Here is a 27939-nt window from a genome sequence, read left to right on the forward strand (position 1 = left end):
TTTGATCTCATTGAATTCGAGGTGTTCGATAGACAACTGGAGACCCAGGATCAGTGTTTGGAGGAAAAGACAGGACTGAGGATTCCAAGGTGAAAATTGTTAACATGCAAGCACCGGATTTGGAGGGAAACCAAAAGGCCATGATTTGGGCCAGTGAGATGGTTCTGGTTCCAGCATTCAGCTTCTAGGGTGGGTTTGGGGAACCCTGGAAAGGTCTGTTTTCTGGGATAGAAAGGCAGGAATGTTGCTCTAATCTGCATATGCAAGGCTGGGGACCGAGTGAGCTCACTCCTCTCTGATCTCAGCAGGAGTTTGTCAGAAGAATGCGCCAGGGGCGCCTGGGTGGCTCTGTCCGTTAAGCATCCGGCTCTTGGTTTCTGGTTTCAGCTCAGGTCATGATCTCAGGGTCGTGAGATCCAGCCCTGTGTAGGGCTCCCAGCATGAAGTCTGCTTGGGACCCTTTACCTCTTTCTCTCCCTCCTCTGCCTCTCCCCACCCCAGCTGTTGCACACTCACTCTCTAAAAATAAATAAATAAAATCTTTAATAAAAAAAGAAAAAAGGAAAGAAGAATGATCCAAGTATGTATTATTTCTGAAGCTGAGTTGTGGTTTGGTGTTTGTGCTTTGCCCCTTTTAGGTATGAAGAGATTGACTTGGAAACCGGCATTTTGGAGTCCCGGAGGGATCCAGTCCCCTTGGAGGATGTCTACCCCATTCATATGATCTTAGAGAACAAGGATGGCATCCAGGGCTCATGCCGGTACTTCAAGGAGAGGAAAAACATAACCAATGACATCAGGACCAAGTCTTTACAGCCCCGGTGTATGATGGTGGAAGCCTTTGGCAGGTAACGGCTCTGTACTATTGGAGACTCATGGACTGCCTCCTGTGTGGAAGCCCGGGGGGTACAGTCAAGGCACGGAGACTCGTCTGCAGCCTGGAAGTCTGTCCGTGCGGCAGCCCTGCACTAAGCCTCCACATTCTGCATGCCACTCTTGCAGTGGTGCAGATTTTGCTCAGGGCCCTACCTTTCCCCTTTCCCTTGTGTCCATGGTCCTGGCACAGTTGAGTAGAGTAGATGGCCCTCATACGGATCAATGCCTTTCCTTCTCTTGTCCAGGCTCAGGATCCCAGTTTCCCAGAGAGACTAATCCAGGTTGTTATCTTCTCCAGCCCCTCCCCATACCCACCTCCCTGCCCACTTCACAGAACAGGGAAAAGCTGCCAGTGTGAATTCTGCAGACTTGTGTCTTCAGCCTGCAACTTTCCATGTTTCCGCTCTTCCTCAGCTCAGAGGCAACAAGAAGCCCTGGCCCAGGCCCAGGCTGCACTCTGCTTCTCTTCTTCCTCCTCCTCTCCTCCTTTCTCCAGCCTAGCTCCCGGTAGCCCCGCCCCCTCCCCCACCCCAGCTACCTCTCTCAGTGAGCTCATCTTTCTCCATGAGTTTCAACCATTGCCTCCTTGCTGCTGGAGCTCTCTCCTCAATCCTAATGACTCGCCCATCTTACAACAGGACCTTCTCTCACCTCGGGTCCCCTGTGACTATAGATCTGTCTGTGCTGCTTGCTATTTCCTGGAGGAAATAGCCACCTTCATTCTTTCTCTCCTTCACTTCTCTGCCCACTGATGTCTGACTTTATTACTTCACTGAAATCTTATCCCCTGAGATTCCTAGTAACAAGCCTGTGGATGCTGTTGGGCTCTTGATCTCCTTGACCCCTCTACCCCATCAAGGCGTTTTAAAGTTTTTGCGCCATGGCTTCCCGCTTTGTTTTTCTGTTCTGGCCAATCCTCACCAGCTGCCTCATGGATGCCCCAGCTTCCATCCACCCTTTAAATATTGGGCTGCTCTGAAGGGCTCTCCTACCCAGACGTCCTCCAAGTGCCATGTGTGGAGTTCAGTAGCCTCTTCTTCAGAGCATCACACTCCTTCACCCCGAACCTGCCTCCTCTTCCCTTTCTTGCCTCTTTTGTGATTTCCTCTGCGCCAGGGTATTCCCATGTGCCTGGTGTACAAGCTGCAAACTTGGGATTCATGGCCCCCTTCTCTCCATACTTCTGCCTGCAGCTGACTGCCGAGTCCCATGAACTTGACCCTCTATCATTTTCTCAAACCCCCTTTGGCCTCAAAATAGTACAAGAGTCTCCTGACTCCCTCCTTGCTGCCTTGCTCTACCTCTTTCTCTTCTTTTTCAAGATTTATTTATTCTAGAAAGAGAGAGAGAGAGAATCTCAAGCAGCCTCCCTACTGAGCACAGAGCCTGACATAGGGTTCAATCACCCATGACCCTGAGATCATGACCTGAGCCAAAATCAAGAGTCAGATGCTTAACCGACTGCTGCCCAGGTGCCCCGTCTCTCCTCTTTGGAACTTCCCACACTCCATGGCATGTTTTTCTCTAAAATGGAATTGGGATAGATAGAGCCTTGGTCATTCATGGCACATGTTTCCAACTGGCCACATGTGCCCCATGCACATGCTTTGTTTAGCCTGCACGATGTTTTGTTTTAATTTTATTTCTTAACTAATATTTAAAATTTGGACTTCTAGCTCCTTTTTAAAAACATCACAGGATCTAGCTGCACTAGGATGGATTTTTGCTTGGTGACATAGGCCAGAGCCACGAGCCACCCAGTGCTCTACGTGCCCTGCAGCTGCCTGCCGACTGGCCCTAGCCCTTCAGGCTCTGCAGGACCTATACCCTCTGCACCCCGCCCAAGCTTTGACTGTAGCCCCTGAACTTGCCCGAGTCTTCTCCATGCTGCAGCCCAAACATGTGGCGCTCATTTCTGTCTCAGGGCTACAGCACGTGCCGTTCCTTATGCTGAGAATGTTCTGCCTCAGGTCTTCACATCTCCACCCTATACACTTCATTCAGTCTTAGCTCCTCAGAAAGTGTGCCTGTTGCCCAGACACCATTGTGTTACTCATTGCAGTACCAAAAATGGTCTTTTGTTTTTGAGAGAGACAGTAAAAGAGTGCAGGCATGCGTTTATGAGGTGGGGAGGGGGGAAGGAGATGGAATGAATCTTGAGCAGGCTTCATGCCCGGCATGGAGCCCAACGCAGGGTTTCCATCTCACTACCCAGAAATCATGACCTGACCTGAAATCAAGAGACTGACTCCCTCAGGTGCCCTAGTACCAAATGATCTTAAGTATTTATTCATGTCACCCTTTCGCCACCAGACCATAAACTCTTGAAGGCAGAAACTTTTTTATTCGTGACTGTAACTCTAGGATCTAGAATATGCCTGGCACAATATCAACTCCTAAAAAGGCATGTTGACTGATTGATTATCCTGTTGGGTTTGAATTATAGCCCCTGACCTGTGCCATGACATCTAAACTCCCGGGGCTGGCATTGCAAGGCCATTCAGGATGTAGACTCCCAGTGACCTCTTTTTTTTTTTTTTTTTAAGATTTATTTATTTATTTATGAGAAACACACACAGAAAGAGAGAGAGAGGCAGAGACACAGGCAGAGAGAGAAGCAGGCTCCATGCAGGGAGCCTGATGTGGGACTCGATCTCGGGTCTCCAGGATCACACCCTGGGCTGAAGGCAGGCGCTAAACCGCTGTGCCACCGGGGCTGCCCTCCCAGTGACCTCGTGAGCTTTCTTTCCTTCTGCTTTCTAGCTTACAACCCCAGACTTTCTAGCCATACCACACCACTTGCCTCCTGGGACAGGCGTGCTCCTTCATCCCTCTGAAACTTGCAGGTTCTGCTTCCTTGTCCTTCACCCACCCTGGTGAGTGCTAACTCTGGAATCACCTCCTGTGAGAGTGTTCCCTGGTTACTATGCATGCATTCTGTTCACACACACAGGCTGGAATTGGGGCTCCACACATAATGGCATTCTGTAGGCTCGACCACCAGAGTTGCTCTCTGCCAGCTTTGGGCCGTAGCATAATCGCTCAGTCTCTTGACTTGCTCCTTCAGTAGACTGTGAGCTCCTTGCAGATTGATACCACTTTAATTTATCTTGGTATCTCTGGTATTTTGCATTGTGCTTATTCAGTATTTGACATCCTGTCTGATGAACACACTCAGCAATTTCAGCCTAGCAGGAGTCACAGAGTCAGCTAACTGGAAATGTTGGGATTATAACGTACAGTGTAGTAAACAAATCTGATACATTTGAAAAGCAGCAAACCAGTTCCCCTGTTTTCAAACTTTCTTATCCCAGCTGACCTCTTCCAATGTAACTTCATGAGCTTATTTTGAAATGCGAGGGTATAGGTCCTAAGTTTGTGACATGCAGACACAGGAAGTTGACTGTCTCTCTTTTGTGTGTGTTCTCAACTTAACATTCTTTCCAAGGCTGGATTCTGCAGACTTCCATGACTGCAGAAGACTCATTTTTAGGTCACAATGTATAGGAATCTGCAATGTTTAAGTTAAAAGGAAGGCAGTCTCTTCTTTGATCTTTTGGTGGTAGAGGTGAAATTTATGTCTAATTCCATAGGTTAGCTCACTCATTTAAATGTTTCCAGACCACGCCACAATCATTCCATACCACACCACACCCTACCACAATCATTCTAGGCACTGAACGTGTCCTAGTGAAAAGTCAACAATGTGCCTAATCTTACAGCACTTAAATTCGAAGGGAGGAGACAGACAAGAATGTCTGAAAAAAAAAAAACATTTTGAAGCATGCTGTGTGCTGTGAAGAATATGGTAATGGTCAGAGGTAGGGAACAAACTGGCTAGACTTTCAGGAAGGTCTGAGGAGGTGATGTCTAATCGGTGGCGTGGATGAAGAGAAGGCATCAGCCACCTACAGACCAGGGGAGGAGTGGCTAGGCAGAGGAAGCAACTTGTTTCAGGACCTGGCAGGTTGTGGAGGGTGCATAGGGCATTCCGGCCCCTGCTGATGACTTTGGGCTTTGGTCTGAGTGTCTGGGCAAGACCTTGGAGGGTTCTGCACAAGATGACAAGGTTGGCTCTGTTCACCCCAAACACGCGTAGTATGGGGACAAACCTTCACAGGGGCATTGTGAACCTCCAAGAAATAACACAAGGTGATAATTCTCTAAGGTTCTGCTTTTTTACCGTTTGATTTTCGTAAAATACTTAAAGTTATTTCTTCCATGCGGTGTTTCTGATTCACAGGTGGGGAAAGAGACTGATCATCGTTGCCTCCCAGGACATGCGTTACAGGGCCTTGATAGGCTTGGAGGGTGACCCTGACCTGAAGCTCCCCGACTTCTCCTACTGCATTCTGGAGCGATTAGGCCGGTCCCGGTGGCAAGGGGAGCTCCAGCGAGACCTCCATACCACTGCTTTCAAGTGAGGGGATGATCTCTTCTGAAATACTGGGACTCCCTGATGATTGGGCCCTGTTGACTTACCTTCCCTATTTGTCTCCTCCCTGCCACTGGGGCAGTCTGTAATCCATGATGGTTGGGCATGCAGTGCTTTTTTTTTTTTTTTTAAGAGATCTTGGGGCAACTGTATAATTTAGTGTTTAGACCAGGCATTTTTGGAAAATGGAAAGTGGAAGTTAGGGGCATGCCAGGGTAGTGGGCATAAATTGGGACCATTTGCCACCCAGGATGTAGGGTGGCCCTACTCATTGGCCACTACAGGATTGGAGACCTGTATTTGATGGTGTCCTCACTAACCCTCATTGTCGCCCACCCCAGCCATTCCTGTCCCATTCCATTTCCCTGGGCCTTTACTCCCATCTCCCATCTACCTCTGCAGGGTCTCAGGCTGAGGCATGGCTCTTCTTTTCAAGGCCATTGTCTCACAGTGACTGTTCCCTTAAACTGGCTGGATAGGAACTGTGTGTCTCTAGCACTTATGTTCAAATGAGAGGCCCTCTGCACTGTTGGGTAAAAGCCACAGGCAAAGTGAAATGACACAGCCACTCTCTTCCTCTCCTCCAGGGTTGATGCTGGCAAGCTCCATTATCACCGGAAAATTCTGAACAAAAACGGGCTCATTACAATGCAGTCACATGTGATCCGATTACCCACTGGAGCACAGCAGCACTCAATTCTCCTCCTCCTGAATCGGTTTCATGTGGACAGGTACAGCATGCAGATGCCAGAACACTTTGTTCCAATGTTTAGCCGTGTGGATTAGTCCTGTACAAAGCGTAGAGGCAAAGTCACATTATGACTACAGCTTTTTAAGAAAGGTATTTCTGATTATGAAAGTAAGTCCTGCTGATTTAGAAAATTTGAAGATTATACAGAAAAGGAGGAGAAAAAAAATCCTATAACTCCATAGCCTGGCAATAGGAACTGTTAACATGTTGGTGAAATTTGGGGGGAGTATAAAAAATAATAAGTCAAATTAGATTCGTTTCAGTGACAGAATTGAGATTGAGTTGTGTTCAGTTTAAAATTGGCATTTTATTCCAACATGCAACTCTCATAGTCAACTTAGATGGTGAGATGGGGTGGTTTCTGCTGAATGAGTACAATGCATGATATTGCTGTTTAGCTGCATGTCTTAATCTTAATAGCAAGGTGGTGAGATGTGCATATTCCCTCCTGAAGATCAGTCTCTGGAAGTGGGTCTCTGATTCTTTACTACTCCCAGTTAGGGTGACTGCCTGGCATAAGAATGGGGGAAAAAATGTTCCACCACCCCTTAGAGGGGTCTTGGCCTGCACTCCAGTGCCTTATGCCCTTCTTGGTGGGAGGTGCAGAGACCAGGGTGGGGAAGGGTTGAGCTGGTGTAGGTCCTAGAGGATGTGGCCGCTGGGTGAGTAGGCTGGGTGTCCCTGAGTGCATGGCCACCAGTGCTCTGTAGTGAAGGCAGGCAGTGTTGTGGGAGACTTGAGAGGTAGTGGGCATCCCCCCCTTTCATTTGGACCAGGGAATGACTCTGAGTCTCCTCTAGCTAAGTCCCAGAGGCCTTAGCTGGTCCTTTACCCAGTGGCCTGGCATGTCCTTCAGCGTTAAGTTTTAAAGTTTACAGTGTGTGCCGCATAGCACAAGCCTAGACCCAAAGAAAGTGCTTAATATATGTGTCTAGACAGACTATTGATTGACTAAGGATTTCCAGGAGTAATGATATCACTGAATCCCTGTCAAAATTCCAAATTTGTCTTCAAACCTATGTTCTAGAAATCCTACATTAGAAAGAATTGTGCTTTGAGAATTTGCACTTTATTTATTTACTTTACTATCCATTGGTTGGATACTAGTATCGGCAGGTTCCTAACCTGTGTGTGACCTGTGTCTACAAAGAACATAGGTGGCAGCTATGGGTGGCAGGGAGAACAATGGACTAAATCATTTTTACTTGGGCAAAGTCACTTGAGCTCTCTGAAGCATGGTTTCCTCTTCTGTAACATGGCCATGACACAGTGCTTGGTACTAGTCCATGTACAGTAAATATCTGTGCCTGCCTTTATTTTTCATGTGTTGAGAGGCAGTCAAAGTAGAGACACAGGCGTAAACTCTGAATCCCATACATTTGCCCTGCCTACCCCCAGGCCTGTGGGCAGTTAAAGCCAAGGTCACCTTCCCCATGAACACACAGTCTAGGAGCCTCCTGCTCTCTTTCATAGCTTCCTTGGTGGCAATTAGCTTGGAAGCAGTTATGATACTCCATAATAAAAATGAGGCTGAAGGTAGGATCAATTATGCCAGTGAAGTCGGAGTAGAAGCCATACTTGAGGATCAGAGGCATTATAACAGTGAAGAGAGCAATGGATGTGGACAAAGACCTAGGTTCATGTCTTGAGTCTGAGCTTTAGAAAAGCCTGTTCACTTCTCTATGAAATAATCCCCTCCTTCACCAAGTGAATCATACGGAAATATAGAAGATACTTCCTCAAATTTATGGTATAAAGATGTAAGACGTTATAAAGAATCATAATAGCTGTGGCCAAAGAGTCTAGTCACTATGCTGTCACTAGTTAGGTGTCCTTGGCTAAGTGACTGAAGTGCTTAGAGGCACAGCCTCTGCTCTGCCAAGTGCGGAATGCGAGCTAGATGATGGCTGAAACCTAAAACTAAGGTGGTCTGATGTGGCATGTTGTCATTTAAGTCTTTCTTTGTTGTCTTTAAACAACAGGCGTTCTTTAGCAATAGGTTTGAGAAGGTGAGCTGTTTTGTGTTTCTCACAGGAGGAGCAAATATGACATCCTCATGGAGAAGCTCTCAGGGGTGCTGAGCACACGGAGTCACCAGATAGAGACCCTGGGCAGGCTGAGGGAAGAACTGGTAAGTGTCCAGGCCCACCCCTGTGCTGGGCTGGAACAATCTGCACCACTGCCTCGACAGCCTCATAAAATGTATATTACGTGACTTGCAGTTGGAAGCCCTGTTAACAGACTTGACCATCCCTAACCTTAAAACAAGTGGGATCTTCCTTTGTTTCACAGGATAAAAAGTGCTCGGTCCTCAGTCCTTTGTTGAAGACCTTCATGCCCTTGTCAGGCTCCCATTTCCTCCCATGGTTTGCTCTAGTACTACGTGCCATACAAGTTCATGTGAAACGGCAAAACTGGGTATTTAGGGGTGCTTCCGTAAGCATGCTTCTAATTCTGTCCCCACTGCCTTGATACGGAAAGGGCATTGTGACTTTGCAGAGAAGCAGGCGAGATGGTGCTGGGAGAAAAGCACTTCCTGGCCAGCTTGGTCTCTGGGCCCGTAGTAGAGGCGGGCTGTAGTGGGGAGAGGAGATAAGCACAGAGGTGGCACGCAGCCTCCAGGCTGATGAGGACAGTCTTCAGTGGATGCTAGGGAAGAGCTGGCCAGAAGGGGAGAGAAATATTGCCCTGTGGGCTAAACAGTAGAACTTAAAACCTAAAGTTTCAAGTCAGGCTGTTTGGGGACACAATTTGGAGCCTGATTATCGGCACCTGGATAATCCTTGCTTCTGCTGCATTGTGGCTGAAGCCCCAGTCCCTGATTCTATCATAGAGGGAAAGGAGCCTCTTCTCTAATGCTAGATCTACTGCATGTGCGAGTCTCTTTAAAAGATTCTATTTATTTAGAGAGATAGAGTGGGCATGTGCATGCTTGTGAGCAGGGGGAGAGGCAGGAGGAAGAGAATCCCAAGCAGATGCCCTGCTGAGCACAGAGTCTGACCTGGGGCTCGATCCCACGACACTGAGATCCTGACCTGAGCTGAAATCAAGAGTTGGACACTTAACCTACTAAGCCCCTCAGACCAAGCCTCCTGCCCAAGTCTCTTTAAACAGAGCTTAGGAGGCTTGTGGGTCAGATTTGGCCTATATGTTGTTAAAAGTACTCTTGACCTAGCATTTTTTTTAAATTGAGATTTCACATAAAAATCTAAGCTTCCAGCTGCCTTTGAAATATCAGAGGCTCTGACAAGCCTGGGCCTGCAGTCCTCATGACAGCAGTCAGCTTGAGCCAGCTGTGCACTGGCGGCTCCCTGCCCCAGACCTCTTCCTTCCTGTCACCTCTCAGATACCAGGCCATGTCATTTGTCATTACGTGTGGACTGCTGTTTGTGGTAAGAAATATTTTTCAGTATTTGAGTCTATCAAAAGTGGAAAACAAAAGGGAGACCGATAAAGCTTCTTCAGAGACCATAGTAGAAATTAAGAAAATTCCTACTTCCTTACAAAGCAAATTCTGCTCTCTCTGTTCTTTCTATTTCTTGTCCAGCAGACTTTGCAGAATGAAACCCTCTGCCCACCTGGGGTCAGTCACGTGTGGGGAGACCGAGCTAGTCTGGTCTCAGGTCAGCACTAGCTCTGAAGAGTGCACCATGATTGGGCATCTTTCCATTATTTATCTGGCCCATAATTCAGTGAGCATCTGCTCTGAGTCAGAACTGTGTGCTGCACCATGATGACAAAAGTTAGTGAGGATGACAGGTCTCAACACTGTCATGGAGCAGTGTTACTGGAGGGGCGGGCATGTGAACACACATTTAGGCTCGAATGCTATTAAAAAGGATGTGTCTGAACTCCAATGAAGGATGCACTTTCTTCAGAGAGCTGGGAGAAGCTTTATAGAGCAAATTATAGTCAAGCCAGGCTTTGAAGATGAAGTGTTCCCAAAGTAGACAAGAAATGGCATTTCAGGCACAGGAGAAGTAGCTGGAGGTGTGCTGGAGGTATGTACAGTAACCCGGCCGCAGCGTGCTCAGGCAGGAAAGCAGAGATATGGCCCAAGAGGGAAATTGGGGCCAGATAAGAGAGGTCTGGAGTGCCAGACTGAAGAGTCGGGGTGTGGCCTTCAGCCGCATAAACTGCTGCTGGCAGTTCATAGATGGAGAAGAATGTGTAGGAAATGAACCGGTGAACCAGTAGGAGAAAGAGAAGTTGGAGCTGCTGTGGTGGGAGGTGGATGCTGTTGCCTCAGGCCGGGAGCCGGGAGGGTGACCGCTAGAACTGAGATATTTCCATGTGGTAAGGGACGGAGGCCAGGGTGCGGGGGTCAATAAAGGACAAGGAATCTTGCTGTCTGGACTAAGTGATTGCACCTCACTGAAACAGGGCCCAAGGCAGGCTCATTAGAACAGGGACTGTGCTTGCTTGTTTACTGCTGAAGCCCCACCAGACGGATGGACAGCACCTGGCCCACAGTGGGCGCTCAGTAAATATTTGTGGAATGAATGCACAAATAAAGTAGGGAGTACAGAAGGGAACACGTTTACGCATGACAAATTTGACTTTAGGATTTTTTGAGTATGAAGATCTTCTGGGACTTTCACTTGGCGAGGTCTCGTCAGCAGCTGGAAATAAAGTCAGAGAGAGCTGAGCAGGACTTAGTGAATAATTAGCCAGTGCATGAGGTTGATGCTATGAATATGGATGCTGTCTTTTGTGGGGAGTAGGGGATGCTTACACTGCTCCTTTCTGTTTTGGCTGGGCAGATTGTGTAAGTCCCTGGCGGCAGCCCCCCAGAAGGTAAGACTACATCATCCTCCCTCACTTAGGATGGTCCAGGACTTAGGACCATATGTTGGGGGCTGGGATTTGATGGATGAACTTCCGTAGGGTCTTCCCGTGGTGCTGAGGGCACAGCTAGATTAACAATAGATCCCATTTACAAGCTGATGTGTTTGGATGAGCCATATGTGAGTCATCTGTATTTTTTTGATAGCCATATGTTCTCCTGCCCTAGGGCTGGAACACTGGCTAGTCTGAGTTGATCATATATATGTGGTGGCAGCAGCACACCCCCCCCCCCCTTTGCTGTTTGAGTGTCTCTCAAACAGCAAAGAGTCTCTCTCTTTGCTCCCCCTCCCTCTCCCAGAGGGTAAGAGGGAACCTGTTAAGACTCCAGTGACAACTCTTAGTGATGAGTGCCTCCTGTCATTCTGTCCACAGTTTATAGCAGCCGGAACTGGCCTCCTGACTCTGGGGGTTGCAAAGTCAAAGGCAGGTAGTGGCTGGGATGGATACATGAATGAATGAAACAGGCCAGATAGGAAAAATGGTTTTGCTCTCAGTATGGATCCAAGAAATATTTAACTTTCCCCTCGATTATTTTAAGAGAAGACAGCACGTAACTGGTGACAGATAGGAACTGACCTTCAACCCTGACATGCAAGGAGTTGATAGGGCCACCCTGCGAGGCTCCCACTGCTGACTGCTCCAAGGATCCGCAGTCCCAGCATTTGTTGCTGAATCTTTTCTGATAGAAGCCAGAACCCATATTTTTTAAAAAATGAAATCTCTCACTTTTCGATGTTGTGAAGCAAATCACTTATTTTCAAAAACATATAGATGGAAAAATGTGGCCTACGCTGGAAGCTCCTCATTGGTGACCCTTGCAGTTAGGAACATGTAGGGTCATTTTGGCTATATTGCCTCGCAGAACTGTGAGTAGTGGTAGGGTGCACACTCTTCTCACTCTGTGGAAACTTCATTGATAAACTCAATTAAAATTTTTCTTCACTAAATTTTTTCCTCTTTGTTCATTGCCTGTGGTGGGTAGGTTGTGTGGGTGTGGGTGTGGGTGTGGGTGTGTGTGTGTAGTATACTTCCTTAGTTAGAAAACCAAACACTGAAAAAGTATACGGAGAGAAGCCACCTTTTGGCTCTGCCCACATCTGCCTCACTCCCCCCCGCCCCCATATCCTTTCAGGATCTTTGAGCAAATAAATCTCTTTCCTCTCATAATCAAAACTATTTATAAAATCATTTATTTAGTGCCCTGGACCTTGTTTTGTTCCCTTGACAGCATAACTTGGAGCCTTTCCTCATTAGCCCTTGCGTTTCCTTTTTCAAGGTAATTGGTTAACTCAGCTCCTGAACTTATGTCCACTGACATGATTTTAATGGTTGCAAACACCTTGCTTTTATCTGATAGCAGCTCTTAAATTGTATTTTTTTTGCAGGGTCTGTGTGAGAGGACATTTAAGCGGCTGTACCAGTACATGCTGAACGCTGGCCTTGCGAAGGTGGTATCTCTCCCCTTGCAAGAGATCCACCCTGAGTGTGGACCCTGTAAGACAAAGAAAGGTAAAGGTGGTCTTAGCCTCTGTCCCCTTGGCCGCACAGACGGCTTTCACTTTTCCCTTCCCACATTCAGCCTTACAGTGGGGTGACTTCACATTTGTCCAAATCTCCATTCCCCAGTGCCTCACTTAGGATCTCCTAAGAGCAAAAGTGCTCAGGAAATGTTCGCTGAGTGAAAGTTAACCTAACTGCCTGCACACATCTCTATGTAGATGTCCCTCCAACATCTCCACTCCGTGGTGTCCAAAACAAGTTTGTCTTCTTACACTCAGCCACTATTCATTCCAGCATTTTGAAAGTACTGAAGCTGTGTTACATGATCTCATTCTGTAGTCCTTGCAAGATCGGTGGTAATATCACCTTTCACATGTAAGAAAATTAAGAGATGCTAAGTAATTGACATAAGGTTGAGCAATCAGTAAGTGGCAGATGTGGGATTTGAACCTTCCAAGAAAGTTAAACTAAGGACCATAGACTATAAAACTTCAAAAACCTTCCTTGGTCCTTTATTTTTCTCTATTCTTGATGTTTACACCGTGCTGTTTCTGACCAACCGAAGTCATTTAAAAAGCTAAGGGTCAGAGCTTTCAGTAGAAGATGATAGATGAGATATATGCATTTATCTGCACTCTTCCCAAACTCTTCTGTAGTGATGACAAGGGATATAAAAGGAATAAACCTGCAGGTACAAAGAGACTAGGACAGGATGACAGCAGAGTCATCAACAGTATTCTGGTGCTCAAGACAGATGGATACATAATGATGGACTGAGCAGCCTGGGGAAGCTCAATGACAGAGAAGGGCACAAGCCAAGAATTGATGCCTCAAAACCCGAAATAAACTAAAAATGTGGAGATTCCAGGTACCTTCAAGCACAAGTTTGGATAGCACCAGAAACAAGAGGACTGGTTGGCAGTGTGTGTGAGAAGCTTCTGTTCCCCCAAGTCTTCTTCACAACTTTGCATAACCAAGTAGGAAGCCCTTTCCCACAAAATTCTGGATTTATCTCAAGATAAGATGCATTGGAGGGTTTCTGGACTCACAGACCCAGCTCGGGACACAGTGGTGTGCTGAAAATGGGAGACTAAAAGGTGAGGGTAACTCTTACTGTGGTTACAAATTTGGCTCCTGCACATTGACAGCCAGACTTCTCCCCTAGGTCAGAGACTGGAGGCTTCTTTTTTCTTTTCTTTTTTTAAAGATCTTATCTATTTATTCATGGGAGATAGAGGCAGAGACATAGACAGAGGAAGAAGCAGGTTACCTGCAGGGAGCCCGATGCGGGACTCAATCCCAGGATCACAACCTGAGCCAAAGGCAGACACTCAACCACTGAGCCACCCAGATGCCCCTGGAGGGTTCTTTTTTTGCAGAAACCAAACAGTCGGAGAGAAAAGCCTTCTAGATACTGAAATTTAGGGATATCCCAACAAAACAGCTGACCCCTGCCTGCTCACCCTACATGGAAGCCTACACAGTGATTCCCAATCCTTTTTCTACGCAACGTCCAAAACAGGCTTTGGGCAGCAATTTAATGCTTCACCAAACATTTGAGAACTCTAATAGGAGTGTAACAGGAACAAACAAATGTAGGAAATAGAAACAAAATGAGGAACAGAGGAAAACCTAAAAGAACTGGCAGAGAGAAGACATCACATCCATGAAAACACAGCAAGAAGCTCTAAAGGAGGGACATGCAGAAAATCAAAAAGAGCTCTTGGAAATAGAAAGAATATGACTATTGCAATAAAAGATTTAGCAGAAGGGAGGGTAGTGAGATAATGCTGAGAAAAATCAAAAACTCATAAGAGGTGAAAAACAGAGCTAAGTTGAAAATATGAGGGGCTCACGGGGGGAGGGAGAGATAGAATGTGTGCAGAGGAAGAGAGGAGGAGACGATGAGAAATTATACAAGCGCTTCTCCCAAATCTGCAGGATGTAAGTTCTAGAGCAAGAGACCCAGCAGGTGCCTAGCATGAAGAACATACCAAAATCCACACCAAAACACAGTGTCCTGGGACGTGGGAAACCTGGAGCAAAGGAGCCTCCAGAGAAGAGACCACAGACTTGCCGGTAGTACCTGAAGCCCGGTGGCTTTGGAGCTTTCATTCTGCAGGGAATGGACTTTCCATCTGGAGCTCCCTATTCAGCTTTCACATCGATCCACTGTGAAAGTAAGGACATTTTCGTACATGCAGATCTGAAACCGTTCATCTCCCATCTCTCATGTTCCCTTTCAGGAAGCTGCAGGACGATGTGCACCATCAAACGGCAGGCTGAAACAAGAGGTGGGAAAATGGGGTCTGGGTTGCGGGGGAGACCAGGAAAAACGTGGGAAGATGCCGAAGGGAAATCACTGTGACAGGCACCAGGGCAACCTGTCCACACGGGAACAGGGGATGAGGGCTCTGGAGGGACGCAAGTCCATGCAAAGGATCAGTTGCCTAGTGAGTGTGAATGTGTTTTGAGAAGGTTGTGTGTCGGCAGAGAGTCTGTGTGAATTGGTGACCAGTAAACAAAACCAAGCCAATGGGGGGAAAATGACATTATTAATGTCAAAGAAAACCAAAAGGTATATAAGAAAAAAAGGTCAGGGCCTGTATGCTTGACTTTAGGAGCAGAACAAGTAACCTGTGGAGGCTGACTTCATTACCACAGCTTAGGAGAGAGTGTACTGATGGAGGACAAAACACACCCTCCCCGACGAGTAGCTCGATGTGGCCAGGAGGCAGTCAGTCATGTTTGTCGAGTGACCGTGAACTGCCAGTCTGAGGGGTCTGTCTCTTATCTCCTCGCTGAGCTCATCAGTCACTGCCCAACATGTTTGGCTTCCTGTGTTTGAGCAACGTCTTGCAACAGAGACAGTAACACCAATATTATCATACAACAGGTGAATAAACCAATGAAGGAGCCCAGGGTGAGGCCCCTTGGGGGACCTCTGAGTCCCTTCAGTGCTGAGTGCATGAGTGACTGGTCAAATGCCTTGAATCCCTTTGGAAAGAGTAGGTGACATCAGCCTTTTCAGTAGAAAGAAAACCAGGAAGTAGCGCTGGGTCCTGTGGCAGGCCGAAAAGTCCAGGAACCAAGAGGTATCCTGGGGACTTCTCTGAATACTTAAAATAGCATGACCTGTGGGCCTGTTAAGCATTTTTATTTCCTGATTTATTGGAAGGAAGACATTAAAAATAAACAGACTGGAATGATTATATTTTTAAAGTAAAGAGAAACTAAGCAGGAAACATCCTTAAAGAGCCTTTCTTGCTGGGCAGGCAGCCATGGAGCACAGCTTCTCCCAAGCTTGAGGCCCCTGGAAATTCAGGCTAGCCTCTTGCAACTTTGATGTGACAGCCCTGGGTCACTTCCTGTGGGGGTAACCTGCAAGTTTTGGCCTCTCTCCGCCTCAGCAGGATGATCTGGGGATAATAATGCAACCTTCCAGAGTGTCATGGGGTTTACAGAAGACAGTGTATACAGAGCAGGGGCCACAGACCAGGAATGGTTACGTGTAGCAATGTATTTTGCTTGGCTTACGGTGTTTGTTTTCACTGAATGCATTGCTGGGCATTTAAGAATCAGAAATTACACCTAAAAAGTCAGCCTTTCGGCTTCCCTGCAGAAAATGACATTAGGCAACATCAAACTGTGTTTCTTTATTAGCCATCAGCCAGGCAGAGAGATGCTGCCCCCTTTCCATAGGGCCCACCCCCCACCCCCCAGGGATGCCCTGCTTCCTGCTGTGTGACCCATAGCCAGCTTCACTCTGGTGTGTCATTGGCCTGATTCTTGCAGGTGTGTCTGTGTCACACGGTGAGTTGTCCGCATTTTCCTGAGGCCTTGGGCTGGGAAGAGAAGCCCACCAAGACTGGGTACTGATGCTAGTGATGGCTTTAACTCCTTATTTGGGGTCAAGTGAGCAGGGCTCTAAGACAGTGACCATCAAAATTTTTAGATTGTCACACACAAGCACAGAGAGCCCATTCTGACTGTTCAGGAGGCTCCTCTCATTCTGTGGTGGTCTTATTACCCACCTCCTGCTGCTCAGGCTCATCAACTGGATTCCCCTCACTCCCCGTGTCACACTGTGACTCAGGTATTTATCTGTGTGACTTTTTTCCAGCTAGGTTGGGAGCTCCTTGAGAGTGGTAGCCGTGCCCCTCACATACTTTTATCCTTGAGGTCTTTGCAGTGTCTGCTTGGAACGGAGTAGGTGCTAAGCAAATGCTTAGCAAATTTAATTAGGTACCATGTTAGTTCCTCTCCTTGTGCAGGAGAGAAGGGATGAAGGCACAGCTTTAGTCTTTTTTTTTTTGCCTTGTGTTTTAACATCCCAGTTTACAGAATTAACATAAACCTTCCCTCTAAGGCATTATGAAGCAGACAAGACTTAAATAATAAATAAAGATGATGGATTATTTCATGTAAATTTACAGGTGTGCCTGGATATATATGAGTTGTTTCTAAAAGCTGTAAATAAAGAGTTTGGATTTAGGCATATTTCAAGTACATTGTAGGAAGAAGCCGCAGTGATCTGCTTTGCAAAAAGGAAAAAAAAAAAAGAAAAAATCCTTGGTAATGAAAACAGTCACCCTGAACTGATCTGTTTTGCAAAATTTGGATTATATTCTTCAAGTATTTACTGGTCATACAGTGTTTATTCATTTGGGCTGAGAGCTGAAGGGAAAAGAAATTGAAGTCAACTTTGTGATTTTTCTGAAAATGAGGGCCAACTGGAAGCAAGTGACAGAAGTGTTCCCTGGAGCTCATGATGGAGGCAGTCAGTCAGCAGGTTGTCCAGGGTCAGTCCAGTGTGTCCAGCACTGAAAAGGATGAGCAAGGGGTCCAAGCACCTGTATTGTCCTATTTATGCTGTAGACTTTAACCGTAGCTATTAACCCATGACCCTTACAATATAAAAAACAAATTCAGCAAGATAGCAGGACACAAGGTCAATACAAAAAAATCAGTTGTATTTTTTATACACTTGTAACAATCCAAAACCAAATTAAGAAAACAATTCTCCCATTAGCATCAAAAAGAATAACATATTTAGGAATAATACATTCAGCAAAACAAGTATAAAATGTGTAGTCAAAGAACTACAAAACGTTGGCAGATTTAAGATCTAAGCAAATGGGAATAATCCCTTATTCATGGATCTGGAGATTTAATGTAGTTAAGATGGCAGCACTCTCTAAACTAGGAGAATCTCAACTGACATCAGTGTAGACATTCACAAGCTGATTCCAAAGTCCATATGGAATTGCAGGGTACCCAGAAAGTTAAAACAATCCTGGGAAACGAGAATTAAGTACTGTAGGAAGACTCAAACTTACTAATTTTGAAACCACTACAAAGCAACAATAATTAAGCTAGTATGGTGCCAGCACAAGGATGGACAGATCAAGAAGTAGAATTGAGAGTCCAGACATACACCCATATGTCCGTAGTCAACTGATTTTTTCAGCAAGGGTGCCAAGACCGTTCCAATGGAGAAAGAACCCAGTCACAAAAGGCCATTGCTGTATAATTCCACTTAGAGGAAAATCCAGAGTGGGGAATCTGGAAGTAGATTAGCAAGTGCTCAGGGCTGTGATGGGGGCACCCAGGGTGCCAGGTACAAGGTCTGAGGCAGGGAAGATTTCAAAAATGGATTGGTGACAGGCACACCTACCTGAGAATACACTAAACCACTGCTGATGTGTGTTGTGCACAAGGTGAATTGTAGGGAATGTGAATTATAAGTCAGTAAAGCTGTTAAAAAGTAAAACCAAGAAACACTTGTAATAGGGTACAGCAAACTAAATTAAGATCATTAAAATGGCAAAAAGTGACATTTGAGAAATTATAGTAGGATTAAAGTATACAAGCTAAGGAAAACGAGAAATGAGCCATATCGAGAAGGATTAAAATGCAATAAAATAAAGATAAAGGTTTAAAAGAGCTTTGAAACCAGGAAAGTAGAATTAAAAAGAATGAAGATCGGAAACACAAAAAGGATAAAGGGTGAACATAAACATGAAAAGAATAGAAAAAGATCATCAGAGCTGAGCTAAAGCCTAGAAAATTAGTGGCACGGGGGAAACCCAGTAGAATCAGTTAAAAATAGCAAGATCTCTAAGTCAAAAGTGGCAAAGTTGGTTAAAGGATGCCAGCTAAAAAATGAAGGGTAATTCCTCTCGTTAATATTTGAGATAAATAAAGGAAATGGACATTTTAATATGGCAGAAAACGATTTAGAGCCAAGCATCTAAGAGGGTAGAATCAGGAGTAATATCCTCAATGGCATAATTCCAGGCTTTGAGTAATGTCAAGCCAGGGCTCCAGGCAGCCCTCTGGCTCCCGAGGGGGCTCAGCACTTGGGACAGCACCCTTGTTGGGAGATAGTCTTTTCCTTGTGGTGACTAGGAGGGAACATGCCTGTCCCAGCCATGCTGTGGGCAGTGGAGGCTGGCAGCAGGCGGAAAGGGAGTGGGGCCAGGGGAGCATTCTGCAGAGTCAGACGGGGGCCAGTGGCAGTAGATGTGCCACACAGCTCTGATGTGGGGAAGAGCTGGTGAGGTTTCCCTTGGGGCTTGGAAGAGGCCAATGCAGGGACTTGTGAGTATGTGGCTGCACAGGTGCCCAGCTGGCCACAGGTTGGCAGGGTGCCAGTAAAGTGACAGATGTGTCTGTGCTGGGTGCCATTCCATTCTTAACCAGCGTCTGGCTCAGTGCCCTCAAGAAAGGTTCGTTGCTGCCATGCTAGTCATAGCATGGCTTATACCAGCCGTTTCCTTCTGTGGGTCTCTAAGAACTCCTGGGGACCTAAACAAGTCAGTCACTAACTCAGCCCAAGGATTGGGCTGGGTATTTAATGGGGGCTCTGGAACTATGGCTGAGAGCATTTCTCCAGCACCCTAAAGCCTGTGAGCCCTCTTGTATGTACATGATGGTCAGTACCATTGTTACCTTGTACAGTTAGCAAGGGGAACCTTAGACTCCACGGGCTTATCTTAGGCCATGAAAAGGAGGAAGGCCCCAGGGGAGATTATGTCATTTTGTTGTCCTATCTTGGAGCCAGGAGAGAGGTGGAAAAGCCATCTGGATAATATGCCAGGCTGTGTGCCAAGTGTTAGTGCTTTACTGTGCTCCTTTGGGCCATCCCATTATGTGGACTCTCTTCTCTGCTGATAAGAAAACCAAAGCACAGATCCCTTGCCTCAGGTCATAGAGGAAGGACAGGTGTGGAGGTTTGAGCACAGAAGGTGTGAGCCTCTAATCAGGGCCGTCTGCTTCCTCCCTGAGAGAAGGAAGGGGTTGGGGTTGGGGTTGGGGAGTGAGTGCCTGGGGCCTGAGTCAGGGCAGGGGCTGAAGGTGAGGCTAGCTTAGGACAGGGGCAGGAGAGTAGGAAGATGTGGTTTCCTGCTGGCCTTCTCTCTAGTCCATCTTCCACATCCACCACAGAAATAACTTTAAGTCATGTCTACAAAATAAAAAACACAACATCCATTGTTTGGCCTCTAAATCTTCTACAATCAGCCTTCTCCTTCATCCCCGCCCTTCCAGCATCCCTCACCTTCCTCTGCCTACATCCCTTCTGCCTGGACGTTTCTGGTTGTGTCCTCTAGCATCCCACCCCCAGGTCCCCTGTTTCTGCCTTCGCCTGCCTCGCCCCACCTGCTGCATCATTTCCCAGCACTGTGGATGCTGGCTCCTTGCTCTGTAATCATAGAGCATAAAGTATGCTTAGTTTGTGAGGCTGAGCCCCTTACCCGCAGTCACTCCTCTGGTCCCTCCCAGCAGGTGAGTCCAGCCATGCTGTTAGAATGATGCCCATTTTACAGAGGAGGAACCCGAGGCTCAGAGTGGTTAGCAGGTTGCCACGACAGAGCCAGAACTCAACCCCTAGCTTGTGGGAAGCTTGGGAAACCCAAGCAGACTGCCCACCACCCCTACCTACCCCACCCCACCCTGTCCTCTCTCTCAGACACCACCCTTTGCAGGGCAAGAACCCTGTCTTCATCTTTATGTCTTTTGGGTCCAAACCAGAACAAATGCTTGAAATTGAATTAAAGGCCCCAAGCAATATGATATTTTCAGCCCAGGTTGTGACATGATCCTTGATCCTCAGAAGCTGAGTTTTGCTAAGGTTACAGTAATGATCATTGTAAAAAGAGCAGGAGCGAGCGCTACCTATTGAGCACTACTTGTTTGCCAGACGCAGTCCTGAGCACTCTGAGGATGACACTTTTCTGTCCCCATTTTGTAGCTGAACGACCTGAGGCATAGAGTGGTCTTGTCACTCTGCCATCCAGCTGGTAGGTGGCAGAGGCAGGTTATCACCAAAGAGACACTCCAGAGCCCACGTGTCTTTTTCTTTTTTTCTTTTCTTTTCTTTTCTTTTCTTTTCTTTTCTTTTCTTTTCTTTTCTTTTCTTTTCTTTCTTTTCTTTTCTTTCTTTCTTTTTGTGTGTGTGTGTGTGTGTGTTTATTTTAGAGAGAGAGCAGGGAGGGGCTGAGGGAGAAGGAAAAAGAAAACTTAGCAGATTCTGCTGAGCGCGGAGCCCGATGTGGGGCTCCATTTCTTAGCCCTGAGATCATGACCTAAGCCCTAACCAAGAGTCAGCCATTTAACCCCAACTATGCCACCTGGGGGTCCCCAGAGCCCATATTTCTAACCTGTTCTATCACCCTAGGGTATGGGCTGTGGGCACCCTCCTTCATTCCGGAGCACAGCCCTGAATTCTGTATGTCTGAAAGTTACCTCCTTAGGACCTCCTACCTCTGTGGGCTGGCTTCTCATTTCAGTTTCTAGACTCCCCGAATGACACCCCAGCACTGACCATCCTAGGCACGTCCATAGGGGTGTGTGTGTGTGTGTGTGTGGCAGGTAGGGAGAGTTTACATAACTTCTCCCTGGTTGACCAGTAGGACTCTACCTCTGTTAACGACTTTGCAGGAGCAAATCTGTTATGATGCTCATTTGTTCTCGTCTTATTTTTGTTCTTTCCTGGGTTCATCACGTTGAGAGCACCTCTCTGTTAGGTTGGGAATGTGAGAAACACAGGCTGTGGGTGCCACTTCACAGCAGCCCAGGATTTCCCTTTATAGGGGACAGTGTTTTCCGATAGAAATTTCCAAGCCAGTCAGGTTGCCCGGTATAAGAGGTCCAGCACCTCACTGACCCCTGAGCCTGTTTTCCTTTTTCATAAAACAGCAGCAGCAACTTGGCAGAATCCACACGATAATTTGCTTCTGAAACCATCTAACACAGTACCTGGTACACCTAGGGGTGTTTGGGAAGGGTTCACTCCTGCCCTTCCTCCTTTCTGGGTCTTCAGGATACCTACAGTAAGCCATTCTTGCTTCACACCAAGGCGAGCCCTTCCTGGACCTTTGACACAAAACAACTCTGCTTGGTTTGTGTGGAACTATGGACATTAGCGCACCATATCTTTAAGATGCCTGAGAACGTGTGCAGTGATCTGGCTGGTTCTGTCTCTCCTTGCCTTTTCTTCCTGGAAAGGAAGCCCTGCATCCAGGGCCCCGTGGTTGCCATTGCCAGGTGATTCATCTGAGAAGGGGTCACTGAGGTCACTGAGGTGCCAGCTCCCATTGACCAGTCGGCTCTGTTCACCCTGCACATGCCTGCTGACCAGGATCTCATTCCAGCCCCTCTGCTTTGGCTTTTGCTGACTTGTGGTCTGGTACAGGCTCCTTAAAATTGCCTTAAACATAGCCAAACATAAGCTGGAGGGATTTCAGTAATACAAGTTGGAATTCCAAGACTGGTTAAACCAGAGCTATGGAAAAGGCATAGAAGGCTGGTGAAACTAATTCCAAGTGGCTTCTTGGAGTCCTAAGCCACCGACTACACAGTGTTGCCTCCTCCACCTACCTTATCTCTTAAAGTTCTCCCTATAACCTCATGAGGCTAGACCTCCTCCTTAGTTTCTAGGCAAGTCAGTCGAGGCTGAGGGAAGTCAACCAGCTCATTTAGGTTTGCACACCGGCTCTGGCAGAGGAGCCCAGGTTCTTAACCACCATGCACGCTACGTCTCTAACACAAGGTTTAACACAAAGGTGCATTTGACACGGCACGGGGAAACGGACCTGTTTCCATGAGCAGTGTTTTGAGAAAGACCAGAGACAGACACAGCTTGGGTAAATGATCCAGGGTTTACTCATCTGATGGATCCAGGAGAAAGTCCTTGCTGCTGGGATTCATGGCAGAGAAGTCAGCCATGCTGCATGGGATGGGCAGAGCTGCAGACCCCATGGCCCCAAACCTCACTGGCAGCCATCTGGATGTGTGTTCTACCTGGCCTTCTGGAAGCACAACTACCTCATGCTGAGCCCGGTCTGAGATGCCTGAGCCGAACCCACCGCTGAAAGGATGCTGGGGACTCACCTGTGTCACGGGGATTACAGGGGCCCCCCAGCCTCGGATTGTTAGATCTGATGGGTCACCTCACATAATGTACATGCCATGGTGCCGGCCCACCGCAAGTGCTGGCTGTTAGGGTCAACTGCTGCGTACCAGCCTCAGTGTATTGTCTCCAGCATCTCACCACTGATGTGTGAGGTGGAGAACATCAGACATTTTGCTGAGCTGAACACAAAAAGCTCTACCAAGTCATTTCCTCAGAGTCTCAGAAATGGGAGGTTGTGGAGCTTAGATGACCTGTGTTTGCCTGACCCTGGAGCCCAGGTTTTGCCCCGATGCTCCTCCGAAGGTCTGGCCACCCTGGCTGGCAGTAGAGGCGACAGTGGGGGGTCATTTGGACAAGGCTGGGGGTGGGGGGCACAGGCATCGAGTGCTGTCCAAGCAGAGGTAAGCACAGGTGCCAGCTTGATGTCATGAGGAGCAGAAGCTAGGGAGGCCCAGAGGGCATTTCCTTCCTCGCCCTTTGGACACATGAGTATATAGTAGCTTTTCTCTTTCTCATCTGTGCTGATGTTGAGCACTGCTCTGTGTATCTCTCCTTGGCTGATTAACCAAGTTAATCAGTTAAGACGGGGTGGAAGAAATATTGCCGGGCTGTTGCTGATACGTGCTGGCCTGCCTCCCCTAGGTGCTGCATCGGGTCACCTCTCCCACAGAAGCCAGCGTCCCTGGCCCCAGGTCACCCACTATGCTCGGTCATATGGATGCCTTTGAATTAGGGGCCATATGTAGTTCAAGGTTTGGGACCTGGGTTCGGAAGCCAGACTGTCTGGTAAATCCCAGCTCCTCCCTTGCTGAGGAATAGGAGTTTGGGCAAATGCCTTAGCTCCCGGGGTTCTCAAGTGTGAAACAGGATAGTGGCCACCAGCAACTCAGGCCATGGTGAGAACCAGCTTCTATAACATATGGAGAGCTTTGATTGGTATCTGGGACACTGCATGCATTCGAGCAATGGTAATATTAGGAGCAGTAGGTCGCTCTGTGGGCACTGTCTGAGAGGCGAGTTGGGGGTTGAGAGAGTTGGGAGGGGCTGGGGTAGAGCGAACAGGGGGGAAGACCCAGTGGGGAATGAGTTGGTGTTTGGTGTTATGCCTTCGTGCTGGGTGTGCGGGCTGTAGGTACCTTGGTCCTCGGCTGCTAGTAGGAAACCCCAGTGAAACATCAGTTCTGGTCACTCAAGCCTCGAAATAATTTTCACCCATACAGATGGGTCCAAGGGTCCCCCTCCTTGCCATGCCCCTCCTCCTGATTGCGTTAGGCTCCCATCTAGGGAGGGAGGAATGGAAGGAGAGGGTGGGGCAGGCGCCCTGAGTAAAGGGCAAAGCCGTGGGAAGCAGGATAACCGGAGAGGGCCCGGCAGGTATGGGGGGAGCCAAGGCATGAGGAAGCTAGTGTTGTGACTTCACGTTTCTTCTGTTGAAAAATCAGGAATGGGATTTTCTGTAACTGGGAGGAGTGCCAACAAGTCAGCACCAGGCTGGTGCCTGAAGACTTCCCAGGCTGCCCCTACTTTTGTGACCATTTGCCCCAGGCCTGCCCTCCCAGGAGGGTTCTGCTAGATCAGGCTTGGCCATACCCTGCCCTGAGGGTAAGCCTGATGAGCTCAGGGCCCTGACATGCATTACTGCTTGTGAATTTCACCTGCAAGCCACACGCTGTGTCCTCCACGAGATCCCCTGCCCCAGTTGGGGTGTTGCACCTGACCTGGCTCAGAGGCCAGTCTGCAGTGCTCGGTGTGAGGGAAGGCCCTCTGGCCACAGCTCCTATACAAGAGGCGTTGGATAGCAGAGACCAGCTTTATTATGGCTCCCCTTGCCTTGGTACCCAGGATTAGGCACCTTGGTGTCCTGTTGGAGAAACCATCTGTGTCCCTGCGATAACAATTACTGCAGACTTAGTGATTGCAGGCAGCACCACTTTATTGCTTTACAATTCTGGCAGCCTGGAATGGATGTCATAGGGCTAAAATCACGATGACGGCAGGGCTTTGTTCCTTCTGCGGGCCCCAGGAGAGAATCCGTTCCTGGCCATTTCCAGTTTGTGCAGGCCCCCTGCATTCCTTGGCTCGAGCTCTCCTCCTCCACCTTCAAAGCCAGCGGCCTAGCACCTTCTAGTCTTTCACTCTGATCCTCCTGCCTCCCTTCCTAAGGGTTCTGTGACATTGGGCCCACCCAGACTCGAGGATAAGATCATCCCTTAACATAATCACACCTGTATGTCCTTCTTGCCACAGAGGGTAATGTAGTCACAGGTTGCGGGTATCAGGGCATGGACATCCTCGCGGGGTCATTATTGTGCCACCATACTTGTATGTCAGAGGACCTCCTAGTGCAAGGTCCTTTCGTCTTCAGTGGAGACCTGTGACCCTACCTGAGCACCTTTGCCCCTGTTGCTTACAAGCTCCAGAGAGCTTGGGCCAGTCATAGCCTCCTCTGTACCTCAGTTTCTCCATCTGTAAAATGCTTTCTAGGATTGTCAGGATCAAATGGGTGGGTTTGCACTAGTAAGGTGCTTTGCTTTGTTTTGTATCTTTCTTTTGGTACAGCCACAGCACAGGCTGGTTATCTTTCTCATATTGTGCTTCCGTGGGTTGGGTGTGATGGGCGGATTGTGATTGCCTGAAGACCTGAGCTAGCCCACAGAGTGGTTGTTGTCAGTGCACCACCACTTAGTCCTGCATCATTGTTTGTGTGCTTCAGAAAAGCTAGCACACAGAGTGCTGTGTGGACCCCTTCATACTGGTAGCTTTTGCCTCTTTCTGGAGTTTTCTTGGAATAAATTCCCCACTCTAGAAATCATTGGTGAAAGGTTTCCAGCAATGCCCTCATAGGGTTCTAGAACACATTTACACTGCCATCACAACTTCTTGGCAGTCAGTCTCCCCTTAAAAGGAGAAAAATTGCCTTTCACCCTTTCGGCAATACTGCTTGTGCGCCAGGAACTGTGCTGGGTGCTGGGGAGCTGGCGTGGACAGACAGGCCTGCTTCCTCCTGTCGCAGAGCTTGTCTCGAGCAGGAGAAGGCTGCTGTTTATTTAATAGGACTGACACAGTGCCTCATTATTCCTCTCATTTGCATTTCCTTGTTTACTAATTATGTGGGAAACAAAAAGTGTTTGTATGGAGGACATGTTCAGGTGTCGTGCCCCAGGATGTGCCGTTTCAAACGTTCTGAACTCGATGCTGTGTGTACGCCTGTTCTCCAGGTCCCTATCTCAGCTGTGCCCCACCCCCCTCAGCAGTGTTCTGCTCATTGCTGGAAAATATGCCACATTGCATTCCTAGGGACGGATGTCATGGTACGCTGCCTCCGGCTGCTGAAGGAATTTAAACGGAAGGTCGAGGATGACCATGACCAGGACGACGACGAGGACGAGGAGGTCATCTCTAAGGCAGTGCCCCCGGTGGACATCGTGTATGAGCGGGACATGCTCACGCAGACCTATGAACTCAGTAGGTCCTATGTGCGCGCGCCTGCTGACATGGGGCTCCTGAGCACTGGGGGCCCAGAGATGTGCTGCCCACGTGTCGAAGGAGAGGGCTATGTTGTTGAAACTCTGGTTCCCTTGGAAGGTCAGGCTTTGGGTCAGATCTGAGTGTGAGTAGTCACCCTGTAGGACATTAGCAAGGTCCGTGAGCCTTGGCTCCCACATCTGTAAACTGGGCATGATGCACACCCTAGCCCATGAGAGGGACTGAGTGAGGAGTAGAATCAGAACATTGGTGTAGGGCCTCCCCTGTGGAAAGCACTCAAAAACTGATTAATACTAATCAGTTAATACTAAAATGCAAAGATTCGAGAACCACCTCCCATCTTCTGAAATTGATCTGGAGTTACTGCAGGCCTGTAGTCTTGTCTCCCCACTCCTCGCCTTTTCCCTAGACCCCCTGGGATCCATGTAAGACAGCAGTGACCCAGAGCCATACACAGGGTGGCTGCAGGTCCCTGTGGGGAGGAGGACAGAAGAGGGAGTGCAGTGGCCACGGGCTGCGAGTCAGCAGCTGGTATGAAGCCACGCTGGTGAATCAACATAGCCTTTTGAGGGGCTTTTTGGCATTTTTTATCAGGGTTTTTTTTTTTTTTTTTTAAGATTTTGTTTATTCATGAGAGACACAGAAAGAGAGAGAGAGGCAGAGACACAGGCAGAGGGAGAAGCAGGCTCCATGCAGGGAGCCCAACATGGGACTCGATACCGGGTCTCCAGGATCAGGCCCTGGGGCTGAAGGTGGCACTGAACTGCTGAGCCACCTGGGCTGCCCTTTATCAGCTCTTACTATCATTCCAAATGGGTTCCTCCGAACACAGTTTGGGAAAAGCTACCCTTAACCCTTTTGTGCCTACTATGAGCATGTTACTGGTTCAATATAGTGATACATCCTGGTCTTCTCTTTTGATTCTTTTTTTTGAGAGAGAGTGCACATGTGCCCCTGGTGAAGGAGAGGCAGAGGGAGAGTATCTTAAGCAGGCTCCGTGCCAGTGTAGAGCCCAACATGGGCCTTGATCTCACAACCCTGACATCATGACCTGGGCTAAAATCAAGAGTCAGACTCTTAACCAACTGAGCCACCCAGTTACCACCCCCCCCCCTTTTCATTCTGATGTTTATTTTTATACCCATACAACACTGCAAGACCTCCTTTATCCAGATGGCTTGTACCTGGCAGCCTCAAGTGTGTGATGCAGCAATAAAGGGGAATCTGTTTCTGAACAAGAGAGCTTTGCTGCAAAGCCCGTCCTGTGGCTTGTGCACTTTCCTGGGGAGACCACCTGCTACGTCTGCCCCCACGCCCACCAGGCTCCATCCTAGAGTTCCTAGTCCCGGAGCCTTTGAGTAAATTCAAAAGGGCTTCTTTGAGGCACCTACAGTAGCAGCACTGAGTGGTGACAGCATGTAGCAGGGCAGGAGCTGACAGAGTAGACGGAGCAGATAATAGAGCACAGGCGTTTGCTGCTTGCTTGCCACAGGGCCCAGCACACTCTTTCCCCTAGCCCGCCGACGGGCATCTGTACGGGACACTGCCAGATTGCTGTTCGGAATGCCTCTGCGTCTGCCGAGACAGCAGGGAAATGAGGAAAGTTCTTAACTAAAAACTATTAAA

General features: G+C 48.0%; 1 protein-coding gene across 2 annotated transcripts in view; it reads left to right on the plus strand.

The window, feature by feature from the left end:
* The window catches only part of GTF3C1 (general transcription factor IIIC subunit 1), a 72051-nt gene that overhangs the window by 3028 nt on the left and 41084 nt on the right, over positions 1–27939 (plus strand). The window contains exons 2-8 of one of the 2 annotated variants that reach the window (XM_072753615.1): positions 639–848; positions 5120–5296; positions 5899–6042; positions 8097–8193; positions 12296–12419; positions 14657–14704; positions 26125–26292. In XM_072753615.1, the coding sequence (XP_072609716.1) occupies positions 639–848; positions 5120–5296; positions 5899–6042; positions 8097–8193; positions 12296–12419; positions 14657–14704; positions 26125–26292 (968 nt within the window). The remainder of the gene's footprint in view (positions 1–638; positions 849–5119; positions 5297–5898; positions 6043–8096; positions 8194–12295; positions 12420–14656; positions 14705–26124; positions 26293–27939) is intronic. The other variant, XM_026011059.2, reaches the window with a different exon arrangement.

This window comes from Vulpes vulpes, chromosome 3, assembly GCF_048418805.1.
Source record: "Vulpes vulpes isolate BD-2025 chromosome 3, VulVul3, whole genome shotgun sequence".
Classification (NCBI taxonomy): domain Eukaryota; kingdom Metazoa; phylum Chordata; class Mammalia; order Carnivora; family Canidae; genus Vulpes; species Vulpes vulpes.